The 16,583-nt window shown below is 43.3% G+C and overlaps 1 protein-coding gene across 2 annotated transcripts in view; it reads right to left on the bottom strand.

Moving 5' to 3' along the window:
* DPYSL3 (dihydropyrimidinase like 3) overlaps window positions 1–16,583 on the bottom strand; it is a 115,902-nt gene that overhangs the window by 33,894 nt on the left and 65,425 nt on the right. For both annotated transcript variants that reach the window (XM_082623989.1, XM_082623990.1), the window contains exon 2: window positions 4,329–4,417. In XM_082623989.1, coding sequence (XP_082480115.1) covers window positions 4,329–4,417 — 89 coding nt within the window. The remainder of the gene's footprint in view (window positions 1–4,328; window positions 4,418–16,583) is intronic.

Raw genomic sequence — 16,583 nt, 5'->3', positions numbered from 1 at the left:
CTGTGTTATACAGTAGGACCCTGTTGTTTATTTTATATATAGTAGTGTGTATCTGTTAACCCCAAATTCCTAATTTATCCCTACCCCCCTTTCCCCTTTGGTAACCATAAGTTTGTTTTCTATGTCTGTGAGTTTGTTTCTGTTTTGGAAATAGGTTCATTTGTATCATGTTTTAGATACCACATACAAGTGATATCATAAGATATTTGTCTTTAGCTTACTTCACTTAGTATGATCATCTCTAGGTCCATCCAGAAAACAATTTTTTTATAGACACAAAACAATCTGATATGCTGTTTGGTAGGACCGTGTGTCCTGGCTTAGTACTGTAACCCCAGTGGTTTAACTATGTCTAGAATACAGGGTGCGTAATAAATATTTTTTAATAAGTGTTTTTATTATCCTTTTCATTTTGTTCTTTATTTAAAGGTAAGGAAGAACATCTGCAGAAGGACCGAATGGCTGTAAAATAATGAACTGTTAGGAGAGACTGAAGGAGGTAAAGGATCATTTTAAAGAATAGGTGTGTGAACTTTGCTATCCTCTAAATGGGTTCATCTGTGCTCCTAATAACAAATGGAATCTGTCTAGGGCATTTCACAACTCAGACTTCACTCTCAATTCCGTCCTTCCCTGTTAGTTTATCTGTCAATCACAGCTGATGGCAGATTCTCAAAGAGGAAGCCAAAGATGCAGATGCCTACACCAGCTGCTTTTGTATGGTCAGCATCTCAGTAGAAGTTTCAAGCCAAGGAAGGTGATTATGACAACCTCCACCAGACACAGCTTCACCCAAGAAGCTTCAGAGCATCCCAGGGACACAGAGAGGGGGAGACTGGGGTGGGAAGGAAGCCAATAAGCATGCCAAGGGCACACTACACAAGACAAATGGCAAATACAAATGTAACCACACAGACCATCTATGTTGCTTAGTTCACATCCTTGATTGAAACATCCAGTTAATTCCAGGTAGACTTATGATTCTTTTTTTTTTTTACTAAACCTATTTTATTCATTTTATTTTTGGCTGCATTGGGTCTTCATTGCTGCTCGCAGACTTTCTCTAGCTGTGGTGAGCGGGGGCTACTCTTCGTTGCAGTGCGCAGGCTTCTCATTGCAGTGGCTTCTCTTGTTGCAGAGCATGGGCTCTGTGCGCACAGGCTTCAGTAGTTGTGGCACGCAGGCTCAGTAGTTGTGGCACACGGGCTTAGTTGCTCCACGGCATGTGGGATCTTCCCGGACCAGGGTTCGAACCCATGTCCCCTGCATTGGCAGACGGATTCTAAACCACTGCGCCACCAGGGAAGCCCCAGACTTATGTTTCTTAAGGCTCTACATTATCCTGAGCCCTCTCCTACCTTGGGGACACATGTACCCCACTGCCAGTGGCATGAATACTTTCTGCTTTTGTTCATAGGCAGCTAAGAAAGACACTCTCCTGGGGTAGGAAGAAGTCTACCACTTGCCTGGCAAAATCTAAGTTTTACAACTAAAATTAAGTCTTCCTGACACCTCTAAGAGTTCACCCTTACCACGTCACCACTCTGCCATCACAGAGCCACCACAATTCAAAACACACTGTGGAAAAAATGCAGCCTTGATTGTAACTCCATTCTAGTCCAGATACTGGCCAGTGTGTTCCCATTTCCCTCCCTCACTGATTCACCTCTAAGAGAAATTGAGAACCAAGGCCATGAAGAGTTGCCTGGCTTGGCTGTGCCTATGTATGTATGCTTCTACCAATTTTGACAACTGGTATAACACCCAGTCTGAAAAAGAAAAGCCTTCCCTCCTTTTCCCCACTGAACCAATCAAGGTCCCCTTAATCCTTGAAAGCTTAGCTTCTATCTCCCCTCCTTGGTCAAGTTTCAACTGACAGCCAGGTCTAATAATTAAGAGTGTGGCTCTGCCCTGGATGTGGGCTATGTGGATTTGCAATCTTGGATCTGCTAATACTAGCGTTATGACTTCGGCCAAGTTACTTAACCTCACCATGTCTCAATTTTTTCATCTGTAAAATGTAATAAAAGTGCCTCCTCCATAGGTCTGTTGTGTAGATTAAATGTTAATCTGTGTTAAGCCCAAAGAACATGTTAGTTAGGCACATGAAAATTCAGTAAATATCAGCTATTATAATCAATAACCATCTTAATCTCACATAGCCCTCTCCTTCCTCTGGATCACATCTGTTCTACTAACTTAATACTTGATATTGATATTACCTGGTGATGTCATGTGCTTTGCATGTACAGACATGTCACTTCCCCAAAAGACTCTCAGGTCCCTGGGGGAAGAGCACATGATGATTTGGGTCCCAGTGATATCTACCATAGCATGTGACACAGTACGTGTCCAGTGCCTGAGACAACTTCTTTGCACATAGCAGGCACTCCATCAATCTTCACAGGAGACAATTCTGTAATAACTGGAGGAAATTATTTCTGTTTCTATGCCTTGTGAGTTAAGAATGTTGTTGGAGATATATCATTTTATAGGACTGGATGAAGATCATGTTTATACACCCTTTTCTCCACCACCAACACACACATCTGATGGTTAAATTCCTTCTATAACATCCTTCCAGTCTATTTTAATAGAGATGGCAAAGAAGACTCAGTTTATGTATTCAACTATGGTAGTAGGTGCCTGAATCACTGCGTGAAGATGGGTTCTGAGCCTGTATTTAGGGCTCAACTGTGAAAAGTTCTGTGATCAATTAGTGATGCCTGCCATGAGCTCTGGAATGAGGAAGAAGCATTAGGTACTAAATTTTTTTCCAACTCTGAAAATCTCTAAATGAGGGAACAGACTTCCGCCAGAGAGTGGACTATACACAATAATGTTTTAGTAAGAGAAAAATGTAGAATTAATCGTGGCTCATATTTTGATGAAAGTACTGTTTTACACTGGTTGGCTTGTCTAACACTTCCATTTTTCCTACTTCTAATATGAAAAAGTATTTATGCAAATTGGCAAGGCTACCAAACACAAATATCTTCATTCTTGCATTTGTTTATTCATTCATCCATTCATTCATTCATTCATCCATTCATTCAATGCATTGATTAATATGTTGATCTTTAGCAAGTTATTTACTCTCTCTGTTCCTCTTTCTCCTCTATCCTCCTCTGAAAAGGGGGTAATAAGAGTACTCACTTCATAGGATTGCTGGCAGATTAAATGATAAGGCATGTAGAACATTTAACACAGTGCCGAGCACATACTATATACTCAATAAAAGGTAGCTCTTACAAAAGTCTCTATGTGTTAAGTACTGGGTTAAGTGCTGCAGATACGGAGAAGAATAAGATATGGTCCTTGCTCTAAGAGGGCCAACAGTGTCAGAATTGCTATGATTGATAAAAGCACAGGGTTTTTAAAAGCTCATCAAAGGGAAAGCTAGCCTAGATTTAGGAGCTGGTAAGGAATGTTGGCCTACAGAAAGTTGTATCTAAGCCAAGTTTCCAAAGATAAGTAAGCAATCTATAACCAGAATCTTAAGCTAGCCAATGAAGCTGAATAAGATAAAAATAAAACTGAATGAGGCCAGGGATGGCTCATATGATGGGTTGGATATACCAGTTTTATACAATATCTTATCAATGTGGGGAAGTACCCTGCTTTATGTGATGAAGGCTATGTGTAAATCAAATCCTTTTTTAAAGGTCACTATGAAGCTACACATAAAGGTTACCTGGCTGTGCTACTTACAGGCATCCAATAGCAAACCATTTTGTAAAGTAATTATATATCCCTAAAGTATCTATTTGGAAATCTTGCCTGAAACGTATGTCCTATCTGTGCTCTGCCTATCCAAGTCCTACCTAAGTCAAGGTTCAGTTTAAATGCCCTCTCCATCTCAAAACCTTCCTCTGAAGGGATTTCTCCTCCCTGTGCACTTCTAAATTACTTATCTTCATCTGAACTCCTTTGGTACCTATTACACTAGGCCTTATATTTTTAGGGTGCTGTAATTTGTGGACGTTTTCCAGTGACCTTAAGGACAGTGGTGACATCTCCCAGTTCTCCAAGACACATAGAGTGCCCATCAATGCAGCTTGCCCAAAGGGGCCCTTAGCATCATTTGGGTGACTGAATTCAGATTTTTCATTTCATTCATGTAATCCAAGTGAACTAAGGCTAGCTCCCATTTTTAAGGGATTATGTGCACCCAGACTGAAGGGCTAAAATAAAAACTCATTTTTAAGGAGGAGAAATGAAACACACAGAAGCAATGGGCTAGTAAGCAAAAAAGAAGCAAGTTTCCTTCTGAGCCTCTAACGAAGAAAGTTCAAAAGACAAAGCAAAGGGTACTACTATATACCTACTTTATTAAGCCGTCTTCCATGTAAATATCAGCATAAAAGGATTGATCATCGTTGACAATTCTGCCTCCCTTGATCAGAAGACGGTCGCTCTAGAAAAGAAGGAAAACAGGAGTCATTCTCACAGGATTTCAGAGAAGAGAGGTCTGCCGAGGTTCTCCCAATTCATTGTTTTAGAGGTTTAGCAGAAACCATTTTCTTAAGACATCTGTGTGCTCAGTGCACTCAGTCTTTCTGTTAGGTATCCAGTCTCTCTCGTTTGACCCTATTCAAATTATTCTGGAGTTTCACCTCTTATTTCTGCAACCTATCATAGCCACTCAGAAATGTAGCTACTCTTTATATTGTCTTTTTCCAGAAAGCACTATATAATGTAAAGTGGGATAACATCTACCTCAGTGCCTAGCACTCTGTCTGGTATTCTGTTGGCACTCAATAGTGATTCCCAAAAACAGAACTTAGGGTCAGGCATACAATGAAATGGCCTTTAAAAGTCTTTATATGACAGGGGGATCATGTTATGTTTAAAATTCAGGATACTTATACATGTGCACACATGCACACAAAGTTGTGGAATGTATAACTCAAGGTGGAGAAATTATGCAGGATTCATATTTGCTTCACTATACTCAGTATTTCTCACATTCTCTGAAACATATTTCTTTATTGCTTTTCTTGTGAAAAAAAATTTCCTTTCTTATGAGAAACGTCTTTTTAAAAATTATAACTTAAATGAAGTTTGGATAAGTGATCCAACTGGAAACAAGGCACATACACTCCGAGGTTATTAACAAAATATAAACATATATTTTATTTATAAGTCAGGAGAGACACAAATCACTTGTCAGCTTTAGAGATCACAGATTTCATTAAATGAATGGAGCTTAGACCACAGCCATGAAGGATGGACATAGCTTTGTTGGGTTCACGGGGGAGAAGAGAATCCCTAGGAGCCTGGATGAGTGGAACTGCAACCTGAAGAACAATGGTGGGCTGCAGTTTGTTAAGAATTCAACATACAGACTTCAACTCTCCACCCATCCATCCATGCATTATTCACACATCCACTCACTCAGCAAATAAGTATCTAATATTTACTGTTAAATAGGTGGGGAGGATGCAATTGTGAGTGAGCCACACCATCAAGGTCACTGCCTGGATGGAACTTAAGGGGAAGTCTAGCAATAAAGAAATAAAGTCATCAAAATAAGTAAAACAATGTAAAATTGTATCAAGTGTCACAAAATACAAGGGAGTGGGGCTCGTTTAAATAGAGGCTGGAAAAGGCCTTTTCAGGGAAGATCAATTTAGATGGAGAACTGCAGGCAGAGGGAACAGTGTGTGCAAAGGCCCTGGGGTAGGAAGAAGTTTTGTTTCTTTGAAAACCTGAAAAAGATCAGTGTGGAGGAAGCTTAGGGATCAAGGAGGGAAATGGCATGAGATGATGCTGGTGAGGTAGGGCTTTCAGAAAAGGACATAGGTTTAAAGGGGGAAGGAAGCCCCACAGACAGGCTGACTTCTGGCTTCTGAAATCAAAGACTGTGAACAGGGCCAGAAAATGAGAATTGAAGCTAGGGCTCCTCCGGGGATATAGCCAATTACCACTTACTCTCTCCTGCTTCCAAGGTATTGGGTAAGAATAAGAAATTTCATCATACTGTATGGTCAGGGGGAAGGATTTTTTAAAGATACAGATCAATGAGATGTGGAGACAAAACCTACATATATGGCAAAGAAGATGTGCTAATGAGGTCAAATACAAACTACTACCACACGTGATCTCCAAGCCCCTCAGGAGCTGGCCTCTGTCAGTACATCCACTCTGTTAGGTTCTATCACATGTTGCCTCATATTTTATATGGCGGCAAAACTAAGAGACATGTAGTTCTAGCCGCCTATCAGGCTCTCTGGCCACTAAGCCTTTGCAAAGATGTTCTCTCCGCCTTCTCCTATGTTCACCTACCACTGACAACCATCCTCTCCATTGTCAAGCCTCAATCAAAGGGTTTTTCCCCTAGGATGCACTACCTGACTTTCCAGCAAATTCTACCTGCTCCCACTGTAGCTGAAACAATGAATTGTTCTACAAGGGTTGGTTTACTGTTCATCGGTCTCCTGACTAGATCAAAGACTCCTGTAGTCTTAGAACTATGTGTCTTTTGATCTTTTTACCTTATTCCCATCTTCCATAGCTGTTAAATATTGGTCAAATGATTGGCTGAAGGGTGGGACACAGGAGGTATTATATATCAGAATGATAAAAAGGCCATCTGAGTCAGAAAGTTATATGAAGTGGTCGGAATATTGGACTTCCAAGGAAAAAAAAATTTAATTGAAGGCTACTGTAATCTACCACTTGAACAGTAACTGCAAAATTATAGGAGGCAGTCCTAGGACTGTGCTTCTCAAACTAGGGTGCACATTAGAAAAATACAGATTCCCAGGCCCTGCTCTAGGCCAACAACTATGTATTTTATAAGCTCTATAAATGGCTCTTAGGCAGCCATCAGCCAGCCCACACCAAGTCACAGACCAGCACCAGGAACCACTGCCCCAGACACAGTTTGTGTGTCTGTGAAGGCAACAAAAGCTTCTCCAGCAGGAGCTTCATACTACTAATAATCTTGGTAACTATAGGAGTTCCCTCTCACAGCTCAGTGCTTTTCTGATGCTCTTTATCTTTCTAGCAAAGAGCTGAAGTAAGCTGGGTTAGGCAAAGGGGCCAGTTACTGCCTGAACTGAGCCCAGCCATGAAATATGACCATCCTCCTGTCTGGGGGCATCCAGTCCTGAGCCACTGGGGATCATCACTTCCTTCAATAAGCATCAAATATCAACAAAAGGGGAAAAGCTATCTCAGGCCCCTTGTACAACAGGGGTGTAGTAAGAGGTGACCCAAGTGGAATTAACCTCATTGAGATGGTATCGTTCAAAACTGTTCAAATGCTAGTGAAATAAGCTTGACTCAATCATTAGGAACCTAAACAGAGCACAAAGATGAACTGTAGGCCTGGTGTAAGTTTCAGAGATGGGAGTAACAAGACCCCTGCTCTATGCACTATAGTATTAATATTATTATTTGTCTTTATCATGTAGAGCAGAGATATCAAAACCACAACTCACAGAGCTCAAGCACATGCTGTTCCTGGGGGTCTTCAGCTTGTCCCCTGAACTTTTATTAAAGTGGTTAATAAAACTGCTTTACTAATTTTAACTCTTTCCATGCATGTGGGGTCCACTACAAAGGACAACCCAGGCAAACAGTCATCAGACACAGAAGCATCTGAAAGGCAAGTCTTGGACTTGGCATTGAAGAATGATTGATGCACAACGACTGACCACTCCCAGGCCACATAAAACCAGACCTCCCTGGTTAGGGAACATGCTTGTCTGTGAAGTCATGGACCAGCCTTAGACCGTAACACATTCTGGGGCCCAAAGCCAACAAGATGAACAACTCTGACAGCTCTGGTTAAAAGTTACCCTCGATGGTGTTAGAAAGGTGAGTGTGGCTCTGAGGGGCTCTTTGCTCTCTGTTCTCAGTCGCTGAGGCGGTCAGGAACCTGAGAGCTGACACCCGAGGAGGTAGAGTGGTCTAGACGGGAGCCGACCAATGTTTCTCATGCATTAATAGGTATAAAGGATGCTGGTACTTGTAGAGCACACAGGGATAGTCCGGAGGGTATCTGGAACCCAAGATGAAGCTCTTCAGAGCCTGCAGCACCAGGCCAAGGACTCTGGCTGCTTTGGGCCCTGCACGGCCACCAGGGCTGAGTGCAGCCTGGTCTTGCGGCCCAGCTGGGTGCCAGGTGTGCCAGCTGCCAAGCTTGGGCTCCACTGGGTTCTCCCGCTACTAGGAGAATCGGGCCGACCACTTAACCAGGTGTGTGGTCTTGAGTTAGGACTTAACCTCTCAGCACCTCAAGTTTTTTATTAGCTCAGAGTGGATAAAACACCTAGCTCACCTCTCAGGGTGGCTGCCAGGATTAAATGAGGTGGATGAAGGGGGAAAGGTGTGTGTCTGTGTGTGTGTGCGCGTGTGTACATGTATATATAAAATATCTAACACAGTAAACACCTATAAATATTAGTTATATTTATTCCACTCATTATTTACAGTACTTTAAATTTTTATAAAATGCCTTAAATTAAGAAGCATACTGGGGAGGGATTATTGTTCTCATTTTCCCAATGAGGAGATCTACACAGAGAGACAGATGACTTTCTCCAAGTGACAGCGTTGATTAGTTCCAGTTGGAAGTAAATCCAGGTCTCCCATCGCTTGGCACCAAACTGCTTTCCACCTGAGGCCACTGCAGCAAAAGTGCCTAAACCATATGCCAAGTGGCTCTTTCCGACGGGGCTGTCCTCTCCGTTTGACACTGCATCGGACGGTTCCAGAGCAGGAACGGCTGACTTCCTCTGCGGTAGGAAACTTCAGGAATCCAATCACTTGTAAGCCACTACTTACAAAATCAGTGGATTAGACCTGCCCCTTACGGCCTGAATGTGTTAATGCAGTTTATAAAGGGATCTAATTGACAATCCAGGATAGCAGAGGCCCTTGGAGTTTGATGAAGTCCAACCCTTTTTCCTTCACTAGGATATGACAATGATTAGAAAAATCAAGTATAAAAAATCAAGAGTTTGTGAGAAAATGGGAGAGAAAAGAGACAAAGAAAAGAAGGAAGGAAGGGAGTGAGAAAAGACAGAGGTACAGAGGGGACAAGGGGAGCAAGAGAGGGAAGGGGGGAGGAAATAAACTTATAACAAGGGATGCTGTTAAGAATGGCTGTGATTCAAACTAGAATAGAAAATGCAAGGACAGGATCTTGAACTTAAGCTGGGTGGAGATGCTGGTTCCCATTTTAGTTTTCCTCACCTAGTCTTCAACGTAAAGAACTTAAATTACCACGTCTGTCTGAGTTAATGAGAATATGCCTCCCAGAGAACCCAGAGCCCTCCGTGGATTTCTTCCCAGTCAGTAAAATCAGCCCCAGAACAGTACTTAGGACACATCTGTCCTATACTCTGCAGACATGCCAGCAGCTCAGAATAAAAACTATAATCCTAGGAAGAGAAAAAGAGAATATAAACTGAAGAAGGAGTCTTCCACAATAAAATCTTTTAGTACCTGTGTTCAAATCACAATGCACAGACTCTGACCCTCAGTGGGGACTCAAGATCCTTTCAAAGTCCAGATGAAGGCGCAGGTGGTTATTTAAAATAAATTCCCCATCTGGGTAATTAGATTTGACTCCCTAAAAACACTCCCATGCTTAAGAATACAACAGGATGGATAGACTACACAGATGAAATCTTGTAGCTTTTCTTCCCCAAAGCAGCATCATTTAAAGAAGACAGAGAAAAGGCTTTCTAAGATAGTCCTGGTTGCCTCAACATGGTATTTAGGAAAAGGTACTGAATAGGCTTTCAGGAGACCAGAGTTCTCCATCCCACCTCTGCTGTTAAATATGCAACCATGGGTGAGATGCACAGGCATGAGTTTGAATTGTGCAACGAACACTACCTGTGTTTGGGAGAGTGACTTCACCTCTCTGGGCTTCAGTTACTTCATCTGTGAAACGGGGGACAATGATATCTTTCTCTCAGGGTGCTGGTTAGGATTATGGGGGTTCCTGTATGTAAAGGGTTGAACTCTGCTTGGCAATTTATAGATGCTTAGTACATGTGAGCTACTATCATAATTATTCTTCCTTTCAATCATAACTGGCCACTGTACAATGGCCCTCTGACAAATATTCTAGAAGAACTGAACTAACACTTTGTTAATCAAAATCTAACAGACCTTGCCATAAAGGGAATTCCAGAGGCGCCAGTCCCCAGCCAACCCCCAGCAACTGTTCTCAGCTCCTGCCACCAGCTGCCAAGGTCAGCCAAGACTTCTTCTTTTAAACCCACTCCCACAGGACAAGTTCCCACGGCCCCTCCAGGTCACTCTTCCGCTGGAAATAAGGCTCCATGAGCAGATAACAATCTACTTGCTCTCCTCCAGCAGGAATGCGGAGTGGGTGGCAAGGTCTCAAACCTGCCCCCAAACTCACCCTCCCTGCCCAAGGCATGGATCTGTTTCCAGGCCCCTCAGTGGCAGGCATGCCATGGCGAAGGAGAGAACAAGTAAGGTCAGGGAGGAAATAAGACTTCTTGAAGGGCAATGCAGTTTCCTGGCTCTGAGTCTTTACTGAAACCGGGCATAGTTGTACAGGGCTGGCTATTACCAACCTCTGAACTGCTACAGATGAATCTCAAAAACATCCCTCCTTTCTCTCACCACCCAAACATACTTATGACCAAGTGTGCACCATGGAGGCTAATGGTGGGGGTGGGTGGGGAGGAGAGTGGGGAGGGGAGAGTGGGGGGGGCACTCCCTTCAAAGCACAGCCCACCGAGCAGAATGCATAATGAATGGCAAACACTTGTCTCTTTCATGTGTTTGGTTTGGCCCTGGAAGGACAGACCACAAGGTAGGAAAGCAGTAATGCAGAGGAAGCAGTAGCCAGGGGCAGGATTAACCAGGGCAGGGTGGCGGCTCCCTCTTCTGAACTAGAACATCAAAGCCAGCTGTGCGCATTCTTGCCCCCAGAACTTCATGTTCACCATTTTGAAGATGTAATTATCGAAGGGCCAGACAAGTCATGTGCCCTGCCCTGGGTCAGACTGGAGTGGGGAAATGGATGGCATCTTAATCCCAGCCCCCGATAACACTCTCCCAGTCTTTAACAGGGTTCCAGACACGGATAAGCACGAGTGGATAACCAGACAGGGAGCCAGAGGAGGGGGAGGGGAGGGATGACGCAGCGATGGACAGAGGAGCCACAAAGCCATTCCAACCTCAAGCAGGAAGGTCAGCTGGGCCTGTGAAGCCCAAACCTCGGTCCCTATTGTGCTATTTTCATGATACTGGACAGATCCTGGTACAAACTGTACTGTTATTTACTTAATATTATCCTGAAATAAATATATTTTAAAAGTAAACCCTGTCTCACTCCCATAAATTCTAAGCCAGTATCACTTACCAAAAATAGACAGTAAACCTAGGAATGAATACAATAAAAACCTCATGAAACTTTGGCTCCATTCTCTGCCCTCAAAAGGGTCCTGAAGGATGAACTCAGATCTGCTACCTTTGTTAAAAGGAAGATTACCCAGTGTCAGGGTGGGGCGGGGAGTGGAGGGGTGGTGTTCAAGACAAAGTAGCACTATCCTAAGACTTTTTCCTTGACCTGCTCAGAAGGTTAGAAAAATAATTAGAAAGGGGACAAAATTTCTCTCTTTGTGGTTCAGTGTTATTGAATGCCCTCTTCCAGAACCACCTAAAATGATCTAACGTTAACAGCAGGGCTACCATCCCTGCTCTTGAAACATGGACCGACATGGACCAACATGGGCTTGAGCAGTGTCCAAAGCAGAGTCACAAGGACGTCCCAGGTACTGGGGCAGCATGGCACACGGAGGAGATTATTGGAATGAAGGATCACCGTTTCAGAAGGTTAGGGAGAAGGAGAGAGAGGGGCAGGGTGGGTAAATCTAGTGTGAGAACAAGCATGCCTTATCATAAAATAGGATGTCACAAATCTGGGTACAAGAAAAAAAATGTGGTCCATCTTTAGCTGGGCTTTGGGGAAGGAAAAATGGAAAGGTTGCTGTCTGGATGGAAACCAGCCCTAATCACAGTTTGCAAAGCCATTCAGAATTTAGGCAGCGACCAAGGGAGTTTGGAAGCCAGAGCTGCATTGGCATCTCTGCTACTAACTCATTGTGTGATTTTAGGCAAGTGGCTTGATCCAGCTCTGGGCCTCAGCTTCTTCAGCTGAGTGAAGGTGGAGCTCTCTAAAAAGGCCCGTTTACGTATCTGTAAAGTACAGATACTAATGCCTACCTCCCCGGCTACTGTGAGAATTAAATATCATGATGCAGGGTCGGGGCACTTAGAAAAAGCTCCATGGGTGGCAGGCATTACAAATATTACCACTACTACTAATTTCACGATCGTGCTACCACCCCTACTTTATTGCTCTGATTATGTACATGTACAATTAAAGGCAAATCCAAATTGCAGTATAAATGTAAGGTAGCTACTACTACTACATATAAAGTGCCCGAGAAATGTGTTGCTCAGGACAGAATATAAAGTAGAATATAGACTGAAGAAAAGTCAGTGCTTTAGAGATCTAATTCATGGCCACCTTTGGTCTGGGTTTATGAGAGTTTTGCGTTGTGTTTGTTATTTGGGGGTTTTTTGTTTTGTTTTGCATTGTTCCTTTTAGGCCTCAAATCCATGTGTTATGGGTGAACGCTCTCTGTCCCATATGCACACTAGGAAACGGGGGTCCAGCTATGTTCAAACGGGATCCTGTGTCCCATTAGCTCAACAGCCTGTGTAAAAGCCAAACGCCTACTTCATCAGGAAGGAGGGCCTGAAATTTCAACCAGGTCTTGATTCTCGGGATAAACAGGTTTAATAATTCATTCCTGAAACGTACACTTGTGTGACTACTGGCTGTGAAGATGTTATATTAGGTGTACGGGAAGGCAAGGACAAAATAGTCAGAAAAATGAAGCCATGACCACAAATAATAATGTGAAGTAAAAAGAGCGAGGGTAAAACCAAAGAGGCAGTGAAATGATCAGTGGTTGCCAGTGGTTTAGGGAGGGAGGGGGTGGGAGGGAGGGGTGAATAGGTGAACAGACAGAGCACTGAGGGTTTTCAGGGCAGTGAAACTATTGCATAAGATGCTTTAATGGTGGATACAAGGCATTATGCACTTGTCAAAACCCTTAGAAAGGTACCCCCCAAAAAGAGTGAACCTTAATGTAAAACTATGGGCTTTCATTAATAACATATCAATGCTGGTTCATCAACTGTAACAAATGTTTACCACACCAATGCAATATGTTAATAAAAGGGGAAACTTGGGGTGGGGGGGAGTAGGAGGGAGTACATGGGCACTCTTACTACTTCCTGCTCAATTTTTCTGTAAACCTGAAAGTGATCTGTTATACAGTGGAAACTAACACACCACTGCAAAGCAGTTATACTCCAATAAAGATGTTAAAAAAAAGTGATCTGAAGAGCAAAGTCTATTAATTAAGAGAGAGGGCTTCCCTGGTGGCGCAGTGGTTGAGAGTCTGCCTGCTGATGCAGGGGACACAGGTTCGTGCCCCAGTCCGGGAAGATCCCACATGCTGTGGAGCGGCTGGGCCCGTGAGCCATGGCTGCTGAGCCTGCGCGTCCGGAGCCTGTGCTCCGCAACGGAAGAGGCCACAACAGTGACAGGCCTGCGTACCGCAAAAAAAAAAAAAAAAAAAAAAGAGAGAGAGAGAAATGGGAGAAAAATCCTCTGGTAGAAATCAAAGAAGGGTCCACAGAGGCGAGCCGAGGTGGGTCTTGGGAAAATGGCTAATCTGGACACACAGGTAATGACCCAAGGCAAGTGGGGGAACAATAATTCGTAACTAGCATTTACTGAAAACTTCTTACATGTCAGAAACTCTTAGAAGCTTTATGTACATTTTGTTCAATTAATCCTCAACGAAATGAATTATCTGCTGTTTTCTCCCCATTGGGTTGATGAAGACATGGCAGCTTAGTGGGGGTTAGTGCAGGGTCTGGTGTCACATAACCAGTCACTGGGAAAACCAAACGTATCAAGGCAAGAAATGCATTTCAGGGGAAAATTGTGGAAATGGGTGGGGTCCCTGATGCTTTGGATTCTGGAAGAAGGGGATGCAAGCAGTGGCTGGCTATGGGGTTTGACCTTTATCCCATAGGTCCTGGGGAGCTGTGGAAGGATTTTGAGAAAATGAGTGAAATACAATCGCAGAGTTAAAAAAAAAAAGCTGACAGAGTGGCCACCCTGGAGATAAAGGAAGGAACTAGTTAGATTGTAATAGCAAGCGGTGGGGGGTGGGAAAAGGAAGAAAAAGCAACAACCTGTATCACTCAGGATGCCAGGAAACAGATGGAATACTCAAATTGGATCATTAACGTGCATTTAACAAAGGGATTAACAAAGCATGGGCAGGGTTTAGGGAAATTAAATGGATGGGCAGCATCCAGAGCACACCAACAGCAGGGAGAAATACCATCCCCAGGCCCAAGGAGGCCAGAGGCGTGATTACCGGAGCTGAAGAGGGCAGCTGTACGGAGAGGGCACCTGCTGTGACCTCCAGCAGAGGCACGTCGCCACTCCACAGCAACCCAGCAGCAAGGAATCAGAGGTAAAACACCCTGACTTCGTGGTCCAGCCTCCCTCCAGTCCCCTAAGTGGTGCCACATCAACTAAATCCAACCAGGTGCCCAAGGGCAAAGGACCTATTGGTGCAGCCCAGACAGGTCCAGGGTGTGGAGGACAGAAAACCTTGGCGAGGGCAGCTGAAGAGGCAAACAGAAAACATCCAGCCTAGTCCCTGAACATCCAACCATGGGACACAGTTTAATAAACTGCAATACAGCCACACTGTGGATTATGGTGCAGCTCCTTTTTAAACAGGTTAAATCTATATCTTGAACTGAAGAAATATCTAAAATAAGTAAGTGGCAATGTGCATACTGTTCTTGCAAAAGCAAACAAACAAGTACTATTATTATGTTTCTGTGTGAGCAGGAGAAAGGTCTGGAGGGATGTATACCAAATTTGTCAACATTAGGTATGGTAGGGGAAAAGGATGCAAAGGGAGGAGGTATAAGGAACTTTTTTCTTTTCTCTTTCTCCTCTATTTACATACATTATTTCACTAGTTGCACAATGCATATACCACTTTGTAACTTTTAAAAAGGATTTAATATAGAAAATTATAAAAAGGAAAAAAGAATAAGGAGTTTGCTATGGTCCAGATGACAGCAAGAGTATGGATTAGAACATGTATGGCACACTGCAGAGGAAAGCTGGAATCTAATTAGCAACTGAAGGGGAAGAGAAAGTGACGTGCCACTATTTACAGCAGCCAAGGCGTGGAAGCAACCTAAGTGTCCATCGACAGAGGAATGGATAAAGAAGATGTGGTATACATACACAATGGAATATTACTCAGCCATGAAAAAAGAATGAAATAATGCCATTTGCAGCAACACGGATGGACCTAGAGATTATCATACTACGTGAAGTAAGTCAGACAGAGGAAGACAAATACCATATGACACCACTCATATGGGAAATCTAAAAAATGATACAAGTGAACTTATTTACAAAACAGAAACAGACTCACAGACATAAAAGACAAACTTATGGTTACCAAAGGGGATAGGGGTGGGGGAGAGATAAATTTGGAGTTTGGGATTAGCAGGTACAAACTACTATATATAAAATAGATAAACAACAAGGTCCTACTGTACAGCCCAGGGAACTATATTCAATATCTTGTAATAAACTATAATAGAAAAGAATCTGAAAAAGAATATATGTGTGTGTGTGTGTATATATATATATATATGAATCAGTTTGCTGTACACCTGAAACACAACACTGTAAATCAACTATACTTTGATAGATAGATAGATAGATAGGTAGATAGATAGATAGGAAGTGAAGTGCCAAAGGTAAATGACATTTCAAGGCAGGTTGGCCAGGAAGAACCGATGAATAAAAATGCAGAAGAGAAACGAGTCACAAAGTTGGGGTGCGAGAGTATGAAGAATAATTTTGAGGTGCTGGTTAGCCACACAACAAATAGGCTGGAATGGGGACTTGAGATTTAACAGGCTGGTCAGAAGCTGATGGAGTTGAGTTAACCCTACACTGAGATGGCTATACCAACTGAAAGGCAATGAAGGGTAGTACGGACGCCTGGAATGGTAGCCAGGACCTGGATTCTGGTCCCAGCTCTGCGAACCCAAGCAAGGCACTTTGCCTCTCGGGGCTGCTGTCCACTGAATGGGACCCTCTTCCCTCTTTTAGAAGCAGCTCTCTCTCTACTTTGATCATGTGTGCCTGGCAGCTGGCTTTGACTGGGCCTTTGGAATGACAGGAAAGCCCAGTGAATTCCCACTATTGCTTCTCAGAAACAAAAAACTCTTTCACTAAATCTGAAAGCCAGCCAAAATGCAATCCCCAGAGGAGCAATGCGGGCTTGGGCCTTGGAATGTGTGAGCGGCACCTTCAAATGACAGGCAATTGCTCCCCATCTATTTGTGAAGGCCACAGGGATTTTTCTCCAAGTCTGACCTTATACTTTTCAATTGGCCAGGGCTGCCTGGGGACTGCGGTTGCAAGCACACAACCACTGGCTTCTGCAACT

This window comes from Mesoplodon mirus (assembly GCF_964341445.2).
Source record: "Mesoplodon mirus genome assembly, chromosome: 5".
Lineage (NCBI taxonomy): Eukaryota > Metazoa > Chordata > Mammalia > Artiodactyla > Ziphiidae > Mesoplodon > Mesoplodon mirus.
Note: the sequence above shows the minus strand (reverse complement) of the source record. Positions and strands in the feature narration are given on the sequence as shown.